This window comes from Ochotona princeps, chromosome 7 (assembly GCF_030435755.1).
Source record: "Ochotona princeps isolate mOchPri1 chromosome 7, mOchPri1.hap1, whole genome shotgun sequence".
NCBI lineage: Eukaryota > Metazoa > Chordata > Mammalia > Lagomorpha > Ochotonidae > Ochotona > Ochotona princeps.
In genome coordinates this window covers 40672453-40695155 of record NC_080838.1, presented here as the reverse complement: position 1 = coordinate 40695155, position 22703 = coordinate 40672453, and the positions used below count along the sequence as shown (strand labels likewise).

At 39.6% G+C, this 22703-nt stretch overlaps 1 protein-coding gene across 1 annotated transcript in view; it reads right to left on the bottom strand.

Annotated features, from left to right (window-relative positions):
• Window positions 1-22703, bottom strand: part of COL25A1 (collagen type XXV alpha 1 chain) — a 460541-nt gene that overhangs the window by 19701 nt on the left and 418137 nt on the right. Inside the window, exons 22-25 of the mRNA XM_058666694.1 lie at window positions 15809-15886; window positions 9720-9764; window positions 5021-5065; window positions 1099-1179 (exon numbers count right to left, since the gene is read on the bottom strand). Coding sequence (XP_058522677.1) covers window positions 1099-1179; window positions 5021-5065; window positions 9720-9764; window positions 15809-15886 — 249 coding nt within the window. The remainder of the gene's footprint in view (window positions 1-1098; window positions 1180-5020; window positions 5066-9719; window positions 9765-15808; window positions 15887-22703) is intronic.

Below are 22703 nucleotides of genomic sequence, written 5' to 3'. Positions count from 1 at the left end.
TATTTCCTAAAGATGAGATCCAACCATATTATGTATAATAGATTACAGTGACCAACATTATTTATTACCTACTGGTTAAAAGAATTCTAGAAAACATGAAGTTTATAATTCATCAGATTGTAAGTTTTCAAAATTTTAATTTCCTAAGTGAGATAATTAATCAGTAATGCTCTAAATATTCCAAAATAAAAATATTGTATGAAGTATAAGATGACACTGCAATTAATAATATGACTGGCAAGTCTTATTATAATCCCATAGTGTGAACACTTTGTGTTTCCTTTTTTGTCACTCATGTGTTGGTTACTTGGTGGTGCATTTTTTCATGGTGCTGTAATTTGTTGTTGTTGTTGATGTTGTTGTTGTGGCTGTTCTAACTCATAGCAGTTGTTGACCTTGTTTCATGGCTTCTCAATTATGGAAATGTATAGTGATGGAGTACTGGGTTCTATCTATAGAGACGTGGGGGTACAATGGAACATGCATGCCTGCCTCCGGACGAAAGATGGATTTCCAATGAAACTGTTGGACATAGTAGACAATGGGATGCTGGACTGTCTGACATTGCTGTACCAACAATGTCGGGGTACACTTAAATAAGAGACTGATTCCTTATGAAGGACTACACCATTGTAGTAAAATGGGGAAAATCTGTCGGGGTGTGGGAGTTTGGGAGGTAATCCCATCCTATATGAAATTGTACCACATAATTCAAAATTCAAAATAAAAATATATTTAAAAAATAATACGACTTTTTCTGATTCTTTATCTAAGAACATATCAGGGTCAGGTGTTTGGCATAGCAGTTAATGTTGCTTGGGACACCTGCATCCCATATTGGAATGTCTAGGTTTTAGTCTCAGCTCTGCTTCTGATTCAGCTTCCTATTAATGCACACCCTGGAAGGCAGCAGGTGATGGCTGAGATGCTTGGGTCACTGCGACACACATGGGAGATCTGGAATGGGCTTGTTGCAGTGCGGACTGTGGCAAGAAGTTGGGGAGAGAGACAACAGATGAGATATCTTTCTCTCTGTGTCTCACTTTCAAATAAATAAAACAAATTTTAAATAAAAGATCATGAAGAGTAGAAACATACCGGTAATCCAGGGAGTCCAATTCCTCCTTTTTCACCTGGTATACCTTGATCACCCATGTCTCCCTTTGAGCCCTTGAGTCCCTAAAAATGAGAGGGTTTGCATGTGAGAACACATGGATCCTGGATTGTTACAAAGAAACACAGTATTCCACATTAATGCTGTCCACTGGTGGGTCCTATGCTGAGCTGATTCTGACCTCCCACTTTTTCAGTCACCTACATGGGATCAATAGTGTTGCCCAGCATAGCAGACTGAATTAAACTAGATCAGTCTATTTAAATATGAAAACCATAAATTTAGGTTTTGACACAATTTCTCCTGATGTAATATTTTCATCTAGAAGCTAATTCTGTGTCTTCAGTGCTGAAAACAAATGAAAGCATTAAGTTCTCAGTCACACAGTATATGAACAAGGATCCAGTGTTACAATAACAATGACAAAATTTTCCCATCTCCATTTGTTATACTCTCTCACTGCCTTAAATGCAGGCAGAAGCTCTAGTCACTGCCAGCTTTCAATGGTTCAATCTACAGTTAAAATTCATGGCTAATCAACGATTCAAATTACTTTCACTTCTTCATACTGTTCTTACTTTCCATGAGGTAAGCCAAATGTTAATTTTATTCTCCTCTTACTGTGAGGAGATAAATGTGCCTTTAGACTATTAAAAACTATGAATTGTGAAGTACTGAAATTAATTTATATGGTTAAGAATTTTCACCCTAGGGAGCTTACTGCATTTTGAGAAGATGGCCATACTTTAGGGCAGATGACGATAGCTACAAATGGAAGGGGTACCTAGATTGTACAAATACATTTACATTTTCTATATTAGCAACTAGTTAGGGGCAGGAATATGTCTTTTCTTACAACTATATTGATTTCATAGCACCAAAGGAGTGAGAAGGTGGGAATCTGGGTTCACAGATGGATCTTACTAATTAAAATCAGGCTCTAGATGACTTTAGGCATTTAGCATTGTGGAGAAGTAGAACGCTCAACCCACTGGATTTAGGGAAAGAAGGAGACCTTGTAAAGTACATAGAAAATCACAGCTACTGTATGTGTGGGGATCACATAGTATGTATAATGCCTGTCAGATTCACTAGTTACAATGGCCAACTGTGACAAGGATAATGGATGTAAAATGTTCTAATGTAATCTCTAGGATAGAGCAAACCAGCTAAAATATCTTTTTTAAACAAGATTTATTTATTTATTTATATTGCAAAAACACCTTTTACATCTTTAGTGTGATATTTCAATGTACAACTCTCATTAAAAATAACTCTACTACTAGAGCTTGAAATTTGACAGGAAAGAGCTGGCGTGGATTGGCTCATGCCTCGCTGGGTGGGACACAAAGATTAGTTACTCCTCACCATGGTGTTGAGGATTTTCCTGCACACCCCCACCCCCCCCAAAAAAAGTTCTGCATCTTAAATGTCGACAAATGTCTTGTTAGAATTACAAACCAGTCTAGATTATCCTAAAATCTGCCAAGATCAGCAAAATTATACTTCAACACAACAAATGGCTAAATACTAAAATGAAATAAACACGAGACAGCTGAATGGTACCTTATAGCCATTTTAAGGTATATAGCAGCCGGTGCTGTATATAAACTAAAATTGAAATGTCAGTGAGCTAATCATAGGTTGTGGTTAGGACTTACTTTTTTTTTTTTAACATACTGGTTACTCAAAACCATGTCAATTCCATAATATTGCAAACTGCTGTTGATGTTATATTGGGACTCTTAATTGACTGGGATGATATTCTACCAGCTCTAACTTCAGACCAGAAATGGTCTCCCCAAGAAACTGTTCAACCCATCTGGACAATAAGTAGCTGAACTCTATGCTTGGTATATGTTTGCAAGGAAAGAATCTTGATTGAACTTGAACTGTAATACTGCATCAAGGTGGAGGAATCCGCCAGGGGGAGGGGAGGGGGAGGGGTGGGAGGATTCCCAGAGCCTATGAAACTGTCACATAATGCAAAATAATTAATAAAAAAATAACTCTACTACTAAAATTAACTTCCTTAGAGTATTACTAATACTCTGGAGTTGACTAATTAGCTCATTCTTTACATGCCTCAAAAATACTACTAACAGTGAAAGCACTGTGGCAGAGCAAGTAAAGCCACCAGCTGGAATGCTAACATCCCATGTAGATGCTGGTTTGTGTCCTGGCTGCCCCACTTCCAATCCAGCTCCGTGCTTATGGCTTGGGAAAACAGTGGAAGATGGTCCAAGTGCTTGTAACCCTGAAACCCATGCCAAAGATCCAGATGAAGCTCTGACTTCAGGTTTCAACTTGGCTAGCATTGGCCAGGGTGCCCATCTGGGGAGTGAACCAGTGGACTGAATCTCTGTCTGTCTGTCTCTGTCTCTCTCCATCTTCCTCTGTAATTTTGACTTGCAAAACAAACAAACAAACAAACAATGCCATGATTTCTGTGCCTTCCTTGATTTTAAAGATTTGTTTTCATTACGAAGTCAGATATACAGAGAAGAGGAGAGACAGAGAGGAAGATCTTCCATCCGATGATTCACTACCCAAGTGAGTCGCAACGGCCGGTGCTGTGCCGATCCGAAGCCGGGAACCAGGAACCTCTTCCAGGTCTCCCACGCGGGTGCAGGGTCCCAAAGCACTGGGCCGTCCTCAACTGCTTTCCCAGGCCACAAGCAGGGAGCTGGATGGGAAGTGGAGCTGCCGGGATTAAAACCGGTGCCCATATTGGATCCTGGCACATTCAAGGCGAGGACTTTAGCCACTAGGCCACGCTGCCAGGCCTAACCTTCCTTGATTTTAGAGTTTCTTAGCTAACAGTGAAGATCTTGAAATTGATCCTCACTATTCTGAATTTCAAATACTAGCCACATTCTTTTAGGAATTTGGTCACCACACCAAACCAGAGTTCACAGATTAAATTCAGTCCAGGGACTGTCTATGTATATTTTAAAATTGTCAGGCAGTAAATATACCTATTTTTGGAGTGAAGTGTGACATTTTAATACATGCCTATGATGTGTAATAGACCAGGGTAATTGATACGCCCACCACCCTACACATAATCGTGTGTGTGTGTGTGTGTGTGCGCGCGCGCGCGTGTTGGGAACATTCAAAATCCTCTGTATTAGCTATTTTGAAATATCCAACTTATTGCTGCAAGCCATGGTCTTATCCTACTGCGCTACCGAAGATTACTTTATTTATCCTCTCCAACTTTATTTATCCTCTGCAACTTTGTGCCTAGAAATCTTATTTTGCATGTGGGCTGAATGTTTTTAATGTTTTTTCTTTTAAAGTGTAAAATTAAAAAAGAGCATTTGATGAAGACAGTATGTGGCCTGCAGAGACTAAACATTTACTATCTGGCCCTTTCTAGAGGATATTTTCTAACCTCTACTTCAGTAGAAACCCTCAGAAACCCTGCCTTACTTCACAGCCAAAAGTTTTTTTGCTTGTTCTGTATTTTCAAAGGATCTAGGAAGTTAGCTGCAATCTTTCTTTTGGAAAACAAAACCTTGTCAAACATAGCACATACATTGGAAACAATATCTAACTTTGTAGCCACTGCTTTTAAGTCTGGAGCTATTTATACTCACAAAAATGAGCCTATTCTTACTCAATTGGAAATGATCAGAAGTCTATTAAAATTTACAGCAGCATCACTGGAAGATTCATTAGTAGTAGGCAGAACAAAACTAAAGTACCCTACAGCTTGAAATCTGCAAACAAAAGTAACATCTAGTTTCAAACCAAATACTTTATAGAATTAATGATGTCTCCAGAATCCATGGTGGAAAAAAGGATGCCATATACCAATTTCCATGGCTTTTTTTTGCTTCAAACTTATGCTACAAGTAATGATGATGCTTTAATAATGGTATATACATTTTTGAAAATTACCTGCTCTCCATCTACTCCTGGGATTCCTGGAGATCCTTGCTCTCCCTGTTGAGATAGAAAGCAACAGCTTGCCTCCATTTATTGTTAGGAACATGATAAGGAAAAGAAATAACACTGGTTAAAAGTACAATCTGACTTTCAGCAAACATCTCATAATCCAAGCATACCCTAATATAGCACTTAATCTAAATGAGGTGAAGCTACAACCTCTCTGGAATATTATACAAAATACTACTTATGTACAACTGTAATTCAGTGTTTTCACCCTTCCCTAGCCCCCTGCAAGCAAAATGATGGCTAACAAAGACACAATAAAGGAAAATCGAAAGAAGTCATTTGGTAGTTGAATACACTTTATAGCAAAACTTTATATAGTTCATCTTTTCTTTTGCTCCATACCAAATCAGTTTTTTTCTTACTTTCCATTTCAGTAAAAGAAAAATATAACAGCTAATTTTAAAAGAAGAAATGTAAAGTCTCATGAATATACTACAGTATTTTAACTGGCACAGTTTGAACAAATTCATAGTGACTGTGTGTGTGTGTGTGCGCGCGCACATGTGTGTGTGTAGGCTATTTCCAGAAAACCTACACTGAAGGAAATAATAAATCAGATAATATCTTAATCCACATAAAATTACTTTTAGATCAATCCAATTTCCTATATCATGCTAGGAATGAACGAAAATTTACTTTTCATAACATGATTTATTAAAACTTTTGACAAACTCAAAATATACAGATTTATGTTTGTTTTTTTAAACTGAGGATGTTGTATTAAAAATAAATTTAAACAATATGCTAGAGATTATTCAAACAACATATGTTTGATTACCTTTCAGTTTTAAAAGGTACTGAACAAGCAAATTCTTTGAAAGGCGAAACTTTGTATCCATGAGTCATTTGTAGGAATCCCATTACAAATATTCGATTCCCACACTATGTAATTGTGTAAAGCAATTCTTCTATGTGTGAGTGGCTTTCTTCAGAGGCAGACTTCCAAGGAGTTTGTATTTTCTAGAAAAACTCCTTTGGTGACATTATAAAACACAGTATTAAAATGGCTAGAGCTCCCTTCCCTGATTAAAAAAATAGTTAAGAGCTGTGAGCCACAGCCTGAAATCTGAGCTTCCCAATATTTAAGGAAGGCATGATCTTGTGGTTCCAAACAAATGACTTTTTAAAAAGGAAAAATAGCCTTTCCTTATTTCAGATTTCCTGATCTTTGTGGCAGCAACAAAGTTTACTTAGCCACAAACAAGTCTGCTGAGGTTGGAGGCAGCTGGCGAAGCCCTAGTTTCATTTGGAGTCTGAAAACTTGTCAGCACTCTAGGTCAGTAATCACTGCTTTGCTAAGCTTTTACTTTTAAAATGTGACTCACACGTGTTTAAAAGAAAAACATAATTCATGAGTTACTCATTTATCCATCACCTCTCAAATGTGGCTTACAAGTTATTTGATGTTTCAGAAACTGATAAATTCTTAGATGTATTTGATAAAGAGAAACACTAACTGAATAGGTTTCCATTCAGTTTGAGACTGTGGGTCTAGACAAGAGAATGTGTTTTACACTTAACTTGGATTCTGCTTTGCTGTCTTTATTCCACCCTTCGTAAGGGGAAATCATGGAAACTGTGATGGACTCCGCACATTTAACACCAGATATAGAACACAAACCCATTGTGGGTGTTGGGGTGACAGCATATTGGGAAGGATGGCAAGGTTGGGTATAAGGGAGAATGGCTAGTCCTCTAAAAATCTCCACAGTCCTTTCATTGGGAGTGAATCAGTAGTGGGAAGATCTGTCTATATATTTTCCTCTGTCCTTGCCTTTCAACTATTTGAAAAAATGAGTAACTAAAATGAATAGCAATTGGATTACAAAGTAAGGGGCATATGGGCTTTAGTGATGCACCCTTTTTATCTAGGTGGTCCTTCTTGTCTCACTGGGTCAAGGAAAGGAGATTGTTGGGGCTTCTGCAGGTCTCCAGACTCTAGAAATATGCTCTGGAAGTTTCTGAAGTTTTCAGGGAATGGCTTACATATTTAACTTTGGAAAAATTATTTTTTCTCTGGATTCTGGAGACTTACTCAGGTGAGGAGAAAATCAAGAAACTTAGATCATTGTTGACTGCACAAAAAAGAAAAAGGACATAGAAATCTGCAGATTTCCATCCAGGTCACCTAATCCAATTCACCAGGACATTAAAAACCAAGGATTCAAGTAGGCAGGAAGAACAAAGTTTTGTGTTACATATCTTAGGGACCAGAATGTAACAGGGAATCAGAAAATTAAAAATCCCAAATCACGGGCCCAGCACAATAGTGTAGTGGTTAAAGTCCTTGCCTTGAACTTGCCTGGATCCGCCGGTTCTAATACCAGCAGCCCCATTTCCCATCCAGCTCCCTGCCTGTGGTCTGGGAATGCAGTCGGATGGCCCAAAACTTTGGGACCCTGCACCCATGTGGGAGACCTGGAAGAAGCTTCTGGCTCCTGGCTTCAGATTGGCTCAGCTCCAGCCGTTGTGGTCACTAGGGGAGTGAATCATCGGATGGAAGAGCTTCCTCTCTGTCTCTCCTCCTCTTTGTATATCTACCTTTCGAATTAAAAAAAATAAATCTTTTTCAAAAATCCTAAATCACATATTATTACAACATATTAACTTAACTAATGTAGTTGATGAAACCACTTTGCAATTAGGATCCATGTTCTAAATATACTCCACAGAGGAAACTCAGTAATATTTTAACAATTGCCTCTTTATGTAATCAAAAAATTTCTTCCATGCATTAGATTTCTGTATATGAAAATAAAAATGTACAAAAGCTGCTTTCCTTGTGTGATGGACTTAGCAAATAAACTGCTTCAAGAATCATAAACAAAAGATGAATTTCAAAACCACTTGAATCTTTTACAAGAATCCAATGACGAATGTCATATTTCAACACGTATGGCTCAGTTCTGAAAAGCCAGAATCATTGGCCATGTGTTAATTGATCAAACATGCTTGAATTATTCAGTTGAATTTGAAGGGAAAAAAATAACTGCATTAGCAAATTTTATATATCTGTAGGTAATTCCAGATTTTTTTTGCTTGTGATTTGTATGTTTTCTGATATTTAAATGGTAGAATGTCTGAACCTAAATAATAAAGGGATTGCTTATCAAAAGGACTAAATGATGCTTCCTCAAGAGTCATTTATGAGTGCATGATGCTAAGGTTATCTTGTAATTTTATTACAAAAGAACTGGAACAAAATATCTTTCTTTGGGAACATTTATACACTGTTAGTGGGAATGCAAATGGGTACAGTCACTGTGGGAAACAGTGTGGAGACTTCTTAAAAAACTAAAAATAGACTTGCCATATAGTCTAGCAATCCTGCTATTAGGAATAGGCCTGAAGGGTTTGAATACAATAAACCAAAGAGATACCTGCACCACCAAGCTTATAATAGCTCTGTTCACAATAGCAAAAATGTGGAATCAATGAAGGTATCAATCATCAGAGGAAGGAATAAGGGAAATGTGGTATATAAACACAATAGCTATAAAAGGATGAAATTGTACCATTTGCAGCAAAAGGAACTCAATCAGAGGATATTATATTGAGTGAGATAAACCAGAAACAGAAATAACACATGGCCTCCTTATACTTGGGGACTAAATTTAAAAACAAACCAAAAGTAATAACCCTTACTTGTAGCTACCATGTCACAATACATTTAAATGGCAGAAAGTTAATCCTGTAACTAAAGATTCTGATAATTTAGAGACTAATGGCAGTGCAGGGAAAGAGGGGTAGTGGAGAGGAAGAAAGGAAGGAAGGGAAAGGAGAGAGAAAAAAAAACCCTATATCTATAAAACTGTGTTGTGGTAAATAATAATAATAAAAAAAATCACTGAGACTGTCATCCAGTAAATAAAATAAAATGTCTCTGTGTTTCAGTATCATAGCAAATATAGTTTTATGAAACTATGTTTATACCTTTGTCAAATTATTAGTTAAGGATGTAATAATAATTAAGTTTTATGGTTGTTTTATAGTTTATTGTACATGGGTGAAATAGACTTTTTTTCTACTCAACTATTGCTTGTAGCCATTCTGTGTAATTTTAATAAATGAAGGTCTTTTTGCTTTTTACTTGCTAAACTTCTTATCTGGTAAAACATTAAGATTTCTACAGTCTAGATTTTGCTATCTCAAAAGCTAAAGATGGGGAGAGGGTACAGAGTAAAGCAAGGGCGGTTGGGAGGGAGGCAGGAAGGCAGAGAGGAGGGGAATGTCATAACATATTAGATAAAATTTAATATTAATTAAAAAGTAAAATAAATACATGAAAGATCTTTCTTCATGTCACAGTAAATTTCCTCCAATCCTCTTTTTAGTTTGCTATAATTAGTGTTCCTTTATAATTCCTGCAGAACTTGCTTTTCACTTAATGCTCAATTTTTTTCAGTGTCCTCCCCGACAATTCAATGCCACTGATTTTTTCCCCCTAATTCTCTTATCTTTCTTCCTAATTGTTCCTCTCCTGTTAGGCCAGACCTCAATTTCTGTTTTTCAGTGTCTGAAGCAATATTATTGGTCTCAGCTTCTTCAACATTTTGTTAGCGTAATTTTTAAGAATACATATACTTAATACAGGTTTCTTTGCATCATATATGTACATGGAAACAGATAATTATGGAACAACCTTTGGCCCTTGCAGTCCTTGAGGTCCTGGAGGTCCAGGGGGCCCCTAAATCAAGAAAAGGAACATTTTTAAAAAGTAGCAAGTATATGTATTAAAATTCATTTTTAGTAAAAAGAAACACCCCACATATCTCATCTCCATTATTTCTGTCACAATCAGCTATTGGTTAGTAATATTACATAATTAGAAGGACTACACAATGACATGCCCAAATGTCAACATGTTAGGTAGAAATTACACTGATTATGTTTTCAGGCTGGGTATGGAAGACAATGCAAAGTCGCTGCTGGGCCCCACACTCATCCTTTTGGGATGAATTAGTTTTCGAATATGAATCTGTGTTGCTAGGAACATCCCTAGTCTTTACACCCTAAATGCCTTGATTACCACGTTCCTTTAGAAAAAAGAAAACATGTTACTGGCTTAAGGAAGACGACTATAAAGAAAATTAAGAATAATTTCTTTTTTTGGCTTTTTCATTTAACAAATAAAGTGATTCAACTAGGGCAAATATAAGAAGGCAACATAAAATTAATATCAGGAATATTAAAAAACATCAAACTAAGTGTAGATAAAAGTAATTGCTACATTAGTATAACTCTGATTGGCATGCATCAACACCAAACATAAGGTCACAGAAATCATGCAATAGGAGTTACCGTGACAGTTAAGGTGGTAATCCTCTGTTGGGAAAATGCATCAACAAAGACAGTTACCAATACATTTTTGGAAAAAAAAAAAAGTCAACTTTTTGAATATATTTTTGCAAATCTGACTCTATCCAGGAGCTGATAAGATACTAACACAGTATAGCTAGCTGCAGAGGTTCTTAAAAACTATTTTTGGAAATTTAAGAAATTCATGGATGAAGAAAATGATAAAATTGCATCTTACCTGATTTGAAAGCATGTGTAGTAAAGCATTATACAATAGAGGTGGCAGAATAAATTTAAGCTAAGAAACTCTGCTATGGACAAGTTTAATCTGGAGAATACTCTGATTACAAAAGAATAAAATATTCAACAATGTGAGTTTTCTCTTTTGGTCCATGGTTAATTAACATATGATTAATTTTGGGGGGTATGTCTTCCATGATTAAATATATTAGTTCACAGAGAATAAGTTTAATTTGTTATGGAACTAGAGAACTGGAATGAAATATACTGTCTTAAAAGATGGATCTCTAACACATAAGTCCCTATTGTGATTTTTCTTAAGGAATTTATATTTTCTAACTTAGATCTTTCTCTAAAAGTTATAATGGGTCCATATTCTTTATGAAACTATAGAGAAGAGAGCACTTTCAAGCAAGCATACTGGTCATTGAAAAACGTTACACAATTACATGCAAGCTTATGGATGCCGGTTTAACATCATCTTTTGTTTTTATTACTTCATTCTACTCCTGGATTAAAGCCATGGTCGCTGTTTTTATTTTTGTTAATAATCTTAACATTATTTCACCTTTTCACTTCAAGAACTGAGTCTCCACTGACATGGTGTCATCATTCCTTAGAACAAGATACAATAATGGATGTGTACAAATGGCTAGTTTGCATTTCATGATAAAGTCAGTCAAGCCACTATGACTTCAGTGAGACTACATTAGGGAAAAAGAATCAATATTTCTAAGACAAAAGGGAAAATGGTCTCAAACTGGGGGCAAGGTTATATATGTAAAAAATAAGGGTCCAGCCATATCAATCAGTGGACGACCTCATCGAGCGAAACTGGCAGCGATTCATAACTGGAGAACTATTAACACTACTCGAGCACATATCTCAGAGCATGCCCCACATCCGGGACTCGGGGTAGGCGGGAAACCGGGTGGGGCTTCTCCCTCAATATCCTCCTTTACCTCAGATACAAGATGGAAACAATATGGACATAATAGTATTGCCCACTTCCCTATCCCCCTGAACCTTTTTTTTTCTTTTTCTTTCTTTAACTGTAATTAACTATGAAAAGATTGTCAACAACAACACAATAAAATAGATTATATATAAAAAAATAAGGGTCCAGGATAGTATACCACCTTAAATCTGTGTTAGTGTAACATAAGGTATCATATATTTTGCTCTTAAGGGATTTGCCTAGAGCACAAATCAGATTTATAGTTATGACAACATACATCTTTCACTCCTACAGTACAACTGAGTCATTTAAACAAAACTATTAGAAAATTATAAGAGTGGAAATAATTTCTTTGTCATAGTCTTCCAACTTCTTAGTGTATTTCTAACTATAAAGTAGATTCATAAAACCTTACAAACGGAAGGGAATTTAAAGTAGGAACTGAGATATTTCCAATACGTGTCATACATGGATTCATTCTCCTTTTGAATTGAAGGCTAGTTCTTTTGTAAATGTCAGGATAACAACATGTTTTATAATGAGCTGCCTAATTATAGAATGTTAATGGTAACTAAACTAACTGAGAGCGTTTAATAATTTTGCTAAATAACTGTGTTTGTGAGATATCACAATCCTATTAAGGCTCAGCCAGCCAACAGAAGAACAAGCGACAGCAAACTAAGCCAACTTCAACAAGCACATACAAATAGTTTTGATCACCATCTGAATGCATTAGTACACAGACACATACATAAATACGCAAGACCTAAAGAGGTTGGTTTTCTTGGAATTTCTTGTATCTGGCTCCTCCAAGTTAAAGCTACATGAAATTAACAGGGATCTCTCTTGAACTCTAGTAATGATTTGAAAACAAGAATTCTGGGTAGTGACTGAAAAAGACACGTTCTAGTGAGACATGTTGAAAATGGGCAGTGAGCTAGATCGGCTATAAATTTGGGGAGTCTATCAGGTTGTTTTGTGGTTTATTTCCTGAGATGCTTATATGATTCTCTTCATAGTTACACTGGTTATTTTCTTCCATTCACATAGTGATAATGGCCTAAAGTCAGCAGTGATTTGTATTAGAGAACAGACTTAGTCTACATGGTGATGGAAATTTTCATTCTCAGGTTTCACTGCTAACTGTGGAAATCTAAACTTATATAAAAATAAGTAGTTTATACCCATGTTCATGTAAATACAATTTCAATAGTGGCAATAGTAAAATTTTATATTTGTAATGTGGTAATATGCTGCTCCTTAACTAATAACCTTAGAGCTTTTTGGACAGATTTTTTTTTTTGTGGAGAGATTTTTAAAGGAGTCAATCATAAAATGAAATCTGAGAAACTGAATATTCATTCCTGGTTACAGAATTAAAGAATAAATGCATATCACCTCAATCTTGTGCTTACCTAATGACTAATTTTACTGTGGAATCAATCCACTGGAATACTACTTTTGGAAAACCAACAAATAGTTTCAAAGAGAAGACATTATTATCAACTCACATAATTCCTGTAACAGTCCCAAGAGAATAATAAATAAATAAGTTGAGACATAATCAGTAGCTAATTGATCTACTGACAGACAGATACTGATTGGTTTATAATCATATGGAACTTAATGTGAGAAAGAGAGATTGGTGTGTGAGAGGCAGGGCTAGGTTGCGGCACCTGATGATGTACATGAGAACTGGGTTTTGGGTGGGTCAGGCAGAACTGAGCTGCAGCATCCACTATTGACAGCTGGTTGGGCAAGGGTGCAGTACTTACTGGTGAATGCCAGAACTGGAGGCAAGACAAACCAGGCACCCATCAGAGCGTGGGAGATCCATGACTGGGGAACTTCTCTGATAAGGGAGTTTGGGGAAACTTCTCCATTAGAATGTAGACCCCGCTCATGAGCACAAAAGCTAAGGCTGGGGGCACCCTAGACCAAGCTGGATTACAGTACCCTTTGGCATACATGTGGGTCAGGCCTGGGAGGCCAGCCAGGTTGGGACAGCCTGCAGCACCTGCTGGCAGGTATGACCTGGGATGGGGTGCAGGCCAGGCTGGGTTGGACCCTAACACCCACCAGTCCACATTAAGGTTGGAGCTGGGGGCTGACCAAACTGAACTAGGCTAGAGCATCTGCCAGCACAAACTGGGACTGAGGGCAAACTGAGCAGAGCTAGACTATAACATCTGCCAGCCAATGTTTAGATGAGGAGGGTAGATTGCCAGATTGGGCTGTAAACTCACTAGAACATGCAAAATGTTAAGTTGGGGGTGAGCCTGGTAGGGGGGCTGCAGGGATAATCCTTCACTGGACTACTGCTCCCATTGGGGAGTCTGAGAGCTTGGACTGGAATGGGCAAGGCTGTAATAACCATTGGCCTGCCTGTGAGATGGGTTTAGGGTGGGATGGCCTTGGCCAGGCCATTGTGTCTACTGGCGCATGCAAAAACCAGGACAAGTGCAGGCAGGTGGGCTTTGCTGCAGCATCCATTGGCAAGTGCCAGCACTGGATGCAAGTTGTATCAGTATCCCCCGGAATGTGTAAGATTTGAGGTTGGGAGTGGCCTTAGAGGGAAACTGTGGGCACTCCTCTGATGGACTGTAGATTTCACTGGTTAGCATGAGAGCCAGGGATGGGGGAGGGCCAGGTTGGACAAGGTGGCAATATCTGTAAGCATACATGTGGGCTGGGCCATGGGGTGGGGCAGGCTGAGATAAGCCGCAGCACCCATAGATGTATAGAAGAGCTGGAAGGGGTGTGGGATGGTCTGGACTAGTCTGCTGAGTACACTGACTGGCACATGCAAGATCCAGGGCTGAGGGTGGGCCTGGTGGGGGTTATTGGGATTCACCCCAACTAGACTATAGTTCCTGCTGGTGAGTGCAAGGACCAGGTATCTGGCAGGCTAGCTTGGGGTAGGTTGCAAATCCTGTTAGTGTGCGTAGGGCATGGGGCTGGAGATAGAACTGACCAGGCAACTGTAATCATTAGTGTGTGCATAGGAAGGTGAAATTGAGAGACTGAACCAGCTCTTGCACCAGATGACACACATAATCAGGTCTAGGATTACTTCAGGTGAGGTTTTTTGGGGGACGCCCAACTGACCCCTGGACTCAAAACTCTGGCCACAGGAAAAATCATAGGATTTGTGGCCCGACATTGGAATAACTGCTTGTATCAGTGGAAGACCAGAAGTCAAAGGTGTAGTCACAGCAGAATTCCCAGTAGAATTCAGATTCACATTCATAGCTGGAGGTGTACAGAGATTATTAGATCCAGAGATAAAAAGGATTGGTAGTGATAAGGTGGAAGAATACAACGTGACTGTACCAAGAAAAAAATCAGACATGTGAAGATGCCAAAATTTAAGGCATGGGCAGAGAAACTAAAAGCAGAGTGGAAAGAGAGCGGAAAAATGGGAGAAATGAAAATATAAAGTCAGACAGACAAAAACAAAAGAGTTTTAGAAGGAAAGTAGTTTGATATGTCACAGTAAAGTCAAAGGCAGTCAGTCAGTAGAGCAGATCTGACCTTCACATTGTCGTTGACCTTCATAAGGAAAATTACAACAGAAAGATAATAGAGACATATCTATAAGAAGCTGAAATATAAAAAAAGATGGATAACAAATGGAGACAAGCCACACAGTCTATTTTTAAATTAATGGAACAAAACTGAATTGTGGCAGTCCACCCTTCCCACAGGGTTTACAATGTGCTGAACATTGTTGTAAGTCTTTAGGTATAGCATATATTTTATTATTTGTTCTTCTCAGTGGCTCCATGAGGCATATGTCACTGTTATCCTCATAGGTGGATGGAAAAAGCTGAGGTGAAATAAGTGAAATGAACTGCTGTAGGTCACACGTTTTAGAAGAAAGAGAGCTGAGACCAGAAACCAAGCAGTTCTGGTTCCTAAGTAATGGGTCTCCAAGTTGCTTCACAAATATCTCTCTTTAAGCAAGGAAGGAAAATGTGGCCAGAATGATACAACATTTAGACCTGATAAAGCTTAATTATATGTGATAGGAGGAGGTAAATAAAGACTGAACAATGCTATGAGACAAAGAACATAAACTGGGGTAGAGAAAAGGGAATGAGTTTGGAGAGCAGGGAGAAGGGCTTCAAGCAGTGGAGTCCTTTGAGATTAGAGGGCTGTGAAGGCTCCCATTTATGCACATCTCATCCTGCTCAGGTACCAGGGTCAGCTTCACAGAGGGAGTACTCACTCACCTGCAAGGCTTCATGGAGGTTGCCATTGTAATCTATGATCTCGGTGGCTCCTTGATCCCCCTTCTGACCAGGCGGACCCTATAACAAAAACCAACCAAAGAAAATTCATGGAGTTAGAGAGGGCTGAGAAATTGTAACCTGAAGCTCTCTTGTTATGTTCTTACTGAAGCCCTTCAGAACAAATGATTATGTTCAAATTTTGTTCTTACTTCAAAGAAAGTAAGCCACTTTTAACTTCTTGTCTGTGACAGTAGATATTTAATATCTGAAACCCTGTTTTCTGAAAATTATAAATTCCAGGCTAATCTGATGTGCTTTGCACAACTTTGTTTGCTTTGTCTGTATTTATTAAAATAATTCTCAACTCTTTTTTAAACTCATCTCGGTGACTGCCTCCTCATTCTTTGAGAAGATAAAACATTGTCCTGTAAAAGACGTTTCACTTTCCCAACAGGAACAGAATCTCATGAAAATAAAATCAAACAAAGAAAAAAAAGGAGAATACATATGTAGTCCTTCCAACAGTTTTCAGAAAATGGAATTTGAAAATAAGTTTACTTAGGGGGAAAACACTTGAAATCCTTGCATTTAAAAAAAAATATCTGAAATGGACAGAGCTGGAGAGGGCAAGATGGCAGAATAGGGTTAGGAAACATTAAAATGGATGGAGGATTGGCCAAGGAGAAGCAGAGAGGGCACGATCCTGAGAAACAGAAGAGTACAGCCTGAGAGGGACATGTGGAGACCTGTAAACCTGAGGAAGCAACAGAGACGGCAGAGTAGTGCTGCGGTGAATAGATATCCCAGTGGCAACTGGAGTGCCACCAGCAGCCAGGTGGGAAGGGGAGTTCACCAGGAATGCACCCATAGAATTCACCCACAGAATTGTGGATCCTGCGTATTTTTTAATCTTATCACAAGCAGAAGCAGAGTGGTGGAGTCCTAGGGAATAAGTGTGAGAACAGGTGGATTTCACTGCCCAGACCTCCAACAGAGTCACACTGGGTGCCATTTTTGCCTTCTGTGGCAAAGGCTCTGGGGGTTGGGTAGTGTGGGGGAACAACAGTGACCTGCGCATGTGTTAAGCCAGGGAAGAACTTAGTGCTCACACTGGGAAAATGATATCAACTTGGTTTTGTATGAGTCCCATCAAAGTATTTGGTTTGGGTTGCCCATAGACCTAATCGCTGGCAAGTTCTAGCAAGAAAAGGAAAGGAAAAACAAATCTGTACTATGGGCACCACCAATAACCCTGTGATCTTGTATAAAGTCACAGCTGGTGTCTCCTAATTCTGGGTACTGCTGGAACCAGGAGCAGAAATGGCATGGCCACAACATGGGATTACTGGGGGGTGGAGAGTAGTAGTGCAGGAACTGGGACTGTGAAGGCCATGGTACAAACATAGCATGGCAGCATGGGACTGAAACTCACTACTGGGAGTGTTGTGAGTGATGGCAAATGGAGAACAAGGCACTGACCGGGCTCAGTAAAGTCAACCTATAGACCTGTGGATGACACAGCTTAAAAACCTGCCCCAGTAGGACCAAAACAACCTTAGCCCACAGGCATGTGCAGGAGTCAGGAAGGAGTATGGGGTATGCTGGGATAGGCTATCTCACCTACTGGTTTGCATGAGGTAGGGATGGGAACAGACTAGACAGGGCTAGGCTACAGAACCCATCAGAGAAAGTTGGGACAGGGGGTGGGCTGGGACAGGTCAAGCTGCAGCATCTGATGGCAAATGCCAGGATGGAAAATGGGCTATGCTGAGCTGGGTCAGAGAAACTACTGGCACAAGCAAGATCTATGACTTGGAACAGGACAATTTGGGAAGCTAGGATAATAGCCAAGCTGGATTATGTAGTGGCTGGGTTGTGGTTCCCTCTGGTGAGTGTGATAGCTGGAATGGGGGCAGTGATCTCTGCTGGACATGACCGCAGTGTCCGTAGGCATGGAGATATGGACTGGGTATGGGGTACACCAAACTGGATTAGACTCCAGCACCCATTGGTGCTTATGAGAGCCAGGGTGGGTACAGGACAGGCTGGGCTAGGTCTTAGCACCTGCTGAGCCATGTGAGAGCTGTGTCTCAGTGTAGACCAGGTGTGGCTGGTCTGCAACAACCAACAGTAAAAACCAGAATGGGTGTGGGCTGGACAGGCAAGGCCACCGTTTCTGTTAGGACAGGAGGTAGACTAAGTCTGCCTGGGCCAAGGACCCATCAGTATGCACAAGATCTGCCATTGGGAGATGACCTGATAGAGGAGCTCGGGGAACTCCTTTATCAGGACACAGTCCGTGCAGATGAGCACAAGAGCCAAGGCTAGGAGCAGCCTAGGCCAGGCCAGGCCAGGTTAAGGTACCTGCCAGCATACGTGTGAGTTAGGTCTAGGGGCAGGCCAGGCTGGGCCAGATCATAACACCCACTGGCAGATTTGAGAACCAGGATGGGATGCAGGCCAGGCCAGGTTGGGCCACAACACCAGCCAGTCCACATTAAGGCTGGGGCTGGGGGCTGCTTGGCTAGGCTGGGAATTGGCACCTTTAGGCATGAGTTGGAACTGGGGGCAGATTGGGTCAGGCCAGGCTACAGCACTGGCAAATGCCAAAGTGAGGTGGGTCATGCCAGATGAGCGTGGGGTGTGGGACTCTTTTTCTGGGCCACTAGTCCCACTGGTAAGTGTGAGTACTGGAACTAGGGGCAGACCAGGCTCAGCAGAGTTTTACAACACCTGTTGGCCTGCATGTGAACTGTATTGCAGGGAGAGTCTGGCTGGGCTCACTGACTGTATCCACTGGTGCAGGCAAGAGCCAGAGTAAGTGCAGGCTTATTGGACATTGCCACAGGATCATCTAGCAAGTGCTGGGGGCTGTCAAGCTAGATTACAGAACCATCTGAGAGTGCATGATCTAGGATTTGGGAGCAGGCCCAGTGGGGAAACTGTGGGCACCTTTTGCAGGGTCTGCAACTCCCACTGGTAAGCATGAGAACCAGGGCTGGGGGTGGTGGGTCTAGCCAGACAGGCATGGCCCTCTCTGGTGTGACTATGGGCTGAATAGTAGGGTAGTCTGGGTTGAGCTAAATTTCAATGCCCATTGAAGTATATGAGAATTGAATGGGATGTGAGGATAGATTTGAACAGTCTGCTGCACATACCACCAAGCATAGGAACTAGGGCTGGGGCTGGGCCAGGTAGGGAATATTGGGGGAATTTCTTCAAGTAGGCTGTAGTTCCTGCTGTTGTACATGAGGGCCAAGTGTGCTGTGGGCAGGGTTGTGGTTTACATAAGAGACGGAACTGGAGACAGAACTGACTCAGCAATTGCAACTACCAGTGTGTGCATGGGCTGGACTGGGTGACAGACTGAGCTGGTCACTGTCCTGGCAAGCACACACACGAGTCAGGTTTGGGATTACCTTAAACGAGATTTCAGTGGGGATCCCCGTAATTGAACTGCTGGATTCAGTACTCCAACAATGCGAGAATCACAGGATCTGTGGTCTGACTGTGGAGTGCATGTGTCAGAACTGGGCCTCCTAAGTAGCTAAGAAACAGCTGTAGACAGCATGATCAGATGCACATGGAGGATATGGTGGTTCATTGGGGCCTGCAGAGGACATCTGCAAAGCAGAACAAATTGGTCAACTACCCCAGCCATAGCAAATATCTGGGTGAATGGAGACTCTGGGGTGGACTGTGTCAGTAAATGGACCTTGGAAGAATTTCTTCATCCTTGGATTGGCGAGATCAACAGCATTTCAGAACTATCAAAACCACTTGAGCAGAACTCTTGGACATTCCAGAACTAACAAAACCACTTGAGCAGAACCCTCAGAGCATGCTCCACATGGGGATCCTGGAATGACATTGGGTGGTTGCTCTCTACCCAATATCCTGGGTATTGGGGTGGTTGGGAGGCTGGGTGTGGCTGCTCCTCTAATTTCCTCCCTTCTACCAGATACAGAAGGAAGAATGGAAAAAATTGAAAACAATGATTTCATCTACTTTCCCCAAGACCTCAACCCTTCATACCCTGGTTAATTATCTAAACATCATCAAAATTAAATTAAATTAAAAAGAAAATGGTGACTACATATATATTCACACACACATACATATATGTACACTAACAAATTCCCATGCTTCGATAATGTAACAGAAATCCAAAGGCCAATAATAAAAAAAAGAATTTCTTTTAAAACACAACACAATACAACAGCACCAATTAGAAAAATCTGTTAATCATGGCTGCATGGCCGAGAGGTTCTTGTTAAGGTGCAGTGGTAAGAGCAAAGGATAAAGAGTCACGGGCACAATGAATGAGATTACTGACGCTTCCCCTCCTCTGCAAAGGAGCAAAGGACTATATCAACCTCAGAGGTAACTGAGGAAGACATTGAGGAGCCACCAGAAATATATATATATATATATTTTTCCTTTTGGAAAGTTAGATATACAGAGAGGAGGAGAGACAGAGAGGAAGATCTTTTGTCTGATCATTCACTCCCCAAGTGGTCACAATGGCCAGAGCTGGGCTGATCCAAAGCTAGGAACCTAGAGCCTCTTCCGAGTCTCCCATGTGGGTGCAGGGTCCCAAGGCTTTGAGCTGTCCTCAACTGCTTTTCCAGGTTACAAACAGGGAGCTGGATGAGAAGCAGGGCAGCCGGGACACAAACCAGCACCCATATTATATCCCGGCACATGCAAGGTAAGGACTTTATCCACTAGGCTACCGTGCTGGGCGCCAGATAAATAATTTTCTAAAAATGTTATAAAGCTGCTAAAAACAATAAGAAGCACATACAGGAGTTCAAGAAACTTAAGGAGCACATTATACAGGAAAGAGCAGCACTGAAACAAAATAAAATCTAATGGAAAGTGTAATTATTAGAATGAGTGAGGAAGAAACTTTCTCAGAACTGGAATATACCACCTGTGAAAATACTCATATGGTCAGAAAGCTGGAAGAGTGATTAAAGTTAAAAAAAAGATCATCCAAGAATTAAGGGATATCTTTAAAAGCTCAAACACCAGAGTTGTGAGAGTTCCTAAAAGTGTGGAAGGAGAGCTGGGTAAAAGATGAGTTTAATGAAATAATAATTTGAGGAACTTCCCTAACATGGAAAAAGAACTGGGAAACAAAATGTAGGACGGACACAGAATACCAGAGTAGACCAAAAGTGTCCCTACCACAATACATCATAATCAAGTTTTTTTCAGTTCAACATAAAAAAATGTGAGAAAAGTCAATTAACTTATAGAGGAACCCCAATTAGACTCATAGCTGACTTCTCAAGAGCAAACCCTATGGAACATAAGAGAATGGAGTAACATATTCCAGATCGTAAAAAAAAAAAAAAAAAAAAATCATCTGATCAGAACAACATATCCAGCAAAGTTTTCCTTTGTATTTGAAAATGAAATTGGGGAGGAAGGAGGAGAAATCCCTAAGCCTATGGATCTGTATCATAAAATACATTTAAAACAATAAAAATGAAATAAAACACTTCCACAGCAAAGAAAAGCCAAAAGACATAGCCTCTACTAGGTCTGCCCTACAAATGTTACTTAAAGATGTGCTACAGAGAAAAAGAATAACTCCTACAAAATCCAAAGGCCAACATAGAGAACATCTAAACAGAACAATAAAAGAAAATCAAGCAATGAGAAACCCAACGCTAAAATCACAGGACCAAATCACTCCCTGTCAGTATTAGCTCTGAATGTAAATGGCTTAAACTAATCAATCAGACAACAAAGATTAGCACACTAGATCGAAAAACCAGACCCATCTATCTGTTGTTTACAAGAGACACATCTCATCAACAAAGATACATGGGAATTTAAAGTTTGGAAAATGATATTGCAAGGTATTGGAAAGGAAAAGTGAGCTGGTGTAGCTATTATAACATCGGATAATACAGACTTCGACATGAAAGTATTAAGAGATGAAGACAGACACCACATAATCATCAAGGGATCTATTTAGCAAGGAGAAATCATAATAAATGTAGGAGTATTAATGAATTGGGAGGGAGAAATAAACTCTAACTCAATAATAGTGGGGGACCTTAACAATCCAACAACCCCAGTAGACAGATCTATGTGAAAGAAAGTCAGCCAGGAAACAGAACACACCCAGACAACAGAACAAATGGATTTATCTGTTATTTACAGAGCCTTTCATTCTACAGAGAACAGCTTTTCAAAATTAGTACATTGAACCTTTTCCATTTTGATCATATTATAGATCACAAAAAAGGCTCAGCAAATTAAAAAATTGAAACCATATCAACACAGCAAGTCAAAACTTGTTGTACAGTCATGGTAGTGTGAAAAAGCAAGTTCATTGCAATCAGTGTCTATGCCAGAAAACTAGAAAGGCACAAGGTAAATGGTATAAGCACACATTTGAAGGAGACAGAAAAACAACAGCAAAATAATTTCAAGGTTAACAGAAAAAAAGAAATAATCAAAATAAGGGAAGAAATACACCAGAGACCAAAACAACAATATATAAGATCAATGAATCAAACAACTAGTTATTTGAGAAAATCAGAAGCAAAAAAACTAACCCCTGTTTGCAGACCACATGATTCTACATACAGGAGAACCAAAAGACTCAAGAGACTACTGGAACTCCTAAGTGAGTTTGGCAGGGCAGCAGTTTACAAAATTAATAAATATAAATTGATGGCTCTGGCATACAAATAACTTCATGGCCAAGAAAGAACGTGTGTAAACACTGTCTGCTTTAAAATATCAGAGACGAACATTAAATACCTTGGAATAAATCTGACCAAAGATGTAGAAGGACTCTATGATGAAAATTCCAAATATTAAAAAAAGAAATAGAAGACATTAAAAGATTGACAATTTACCACGTTCATTG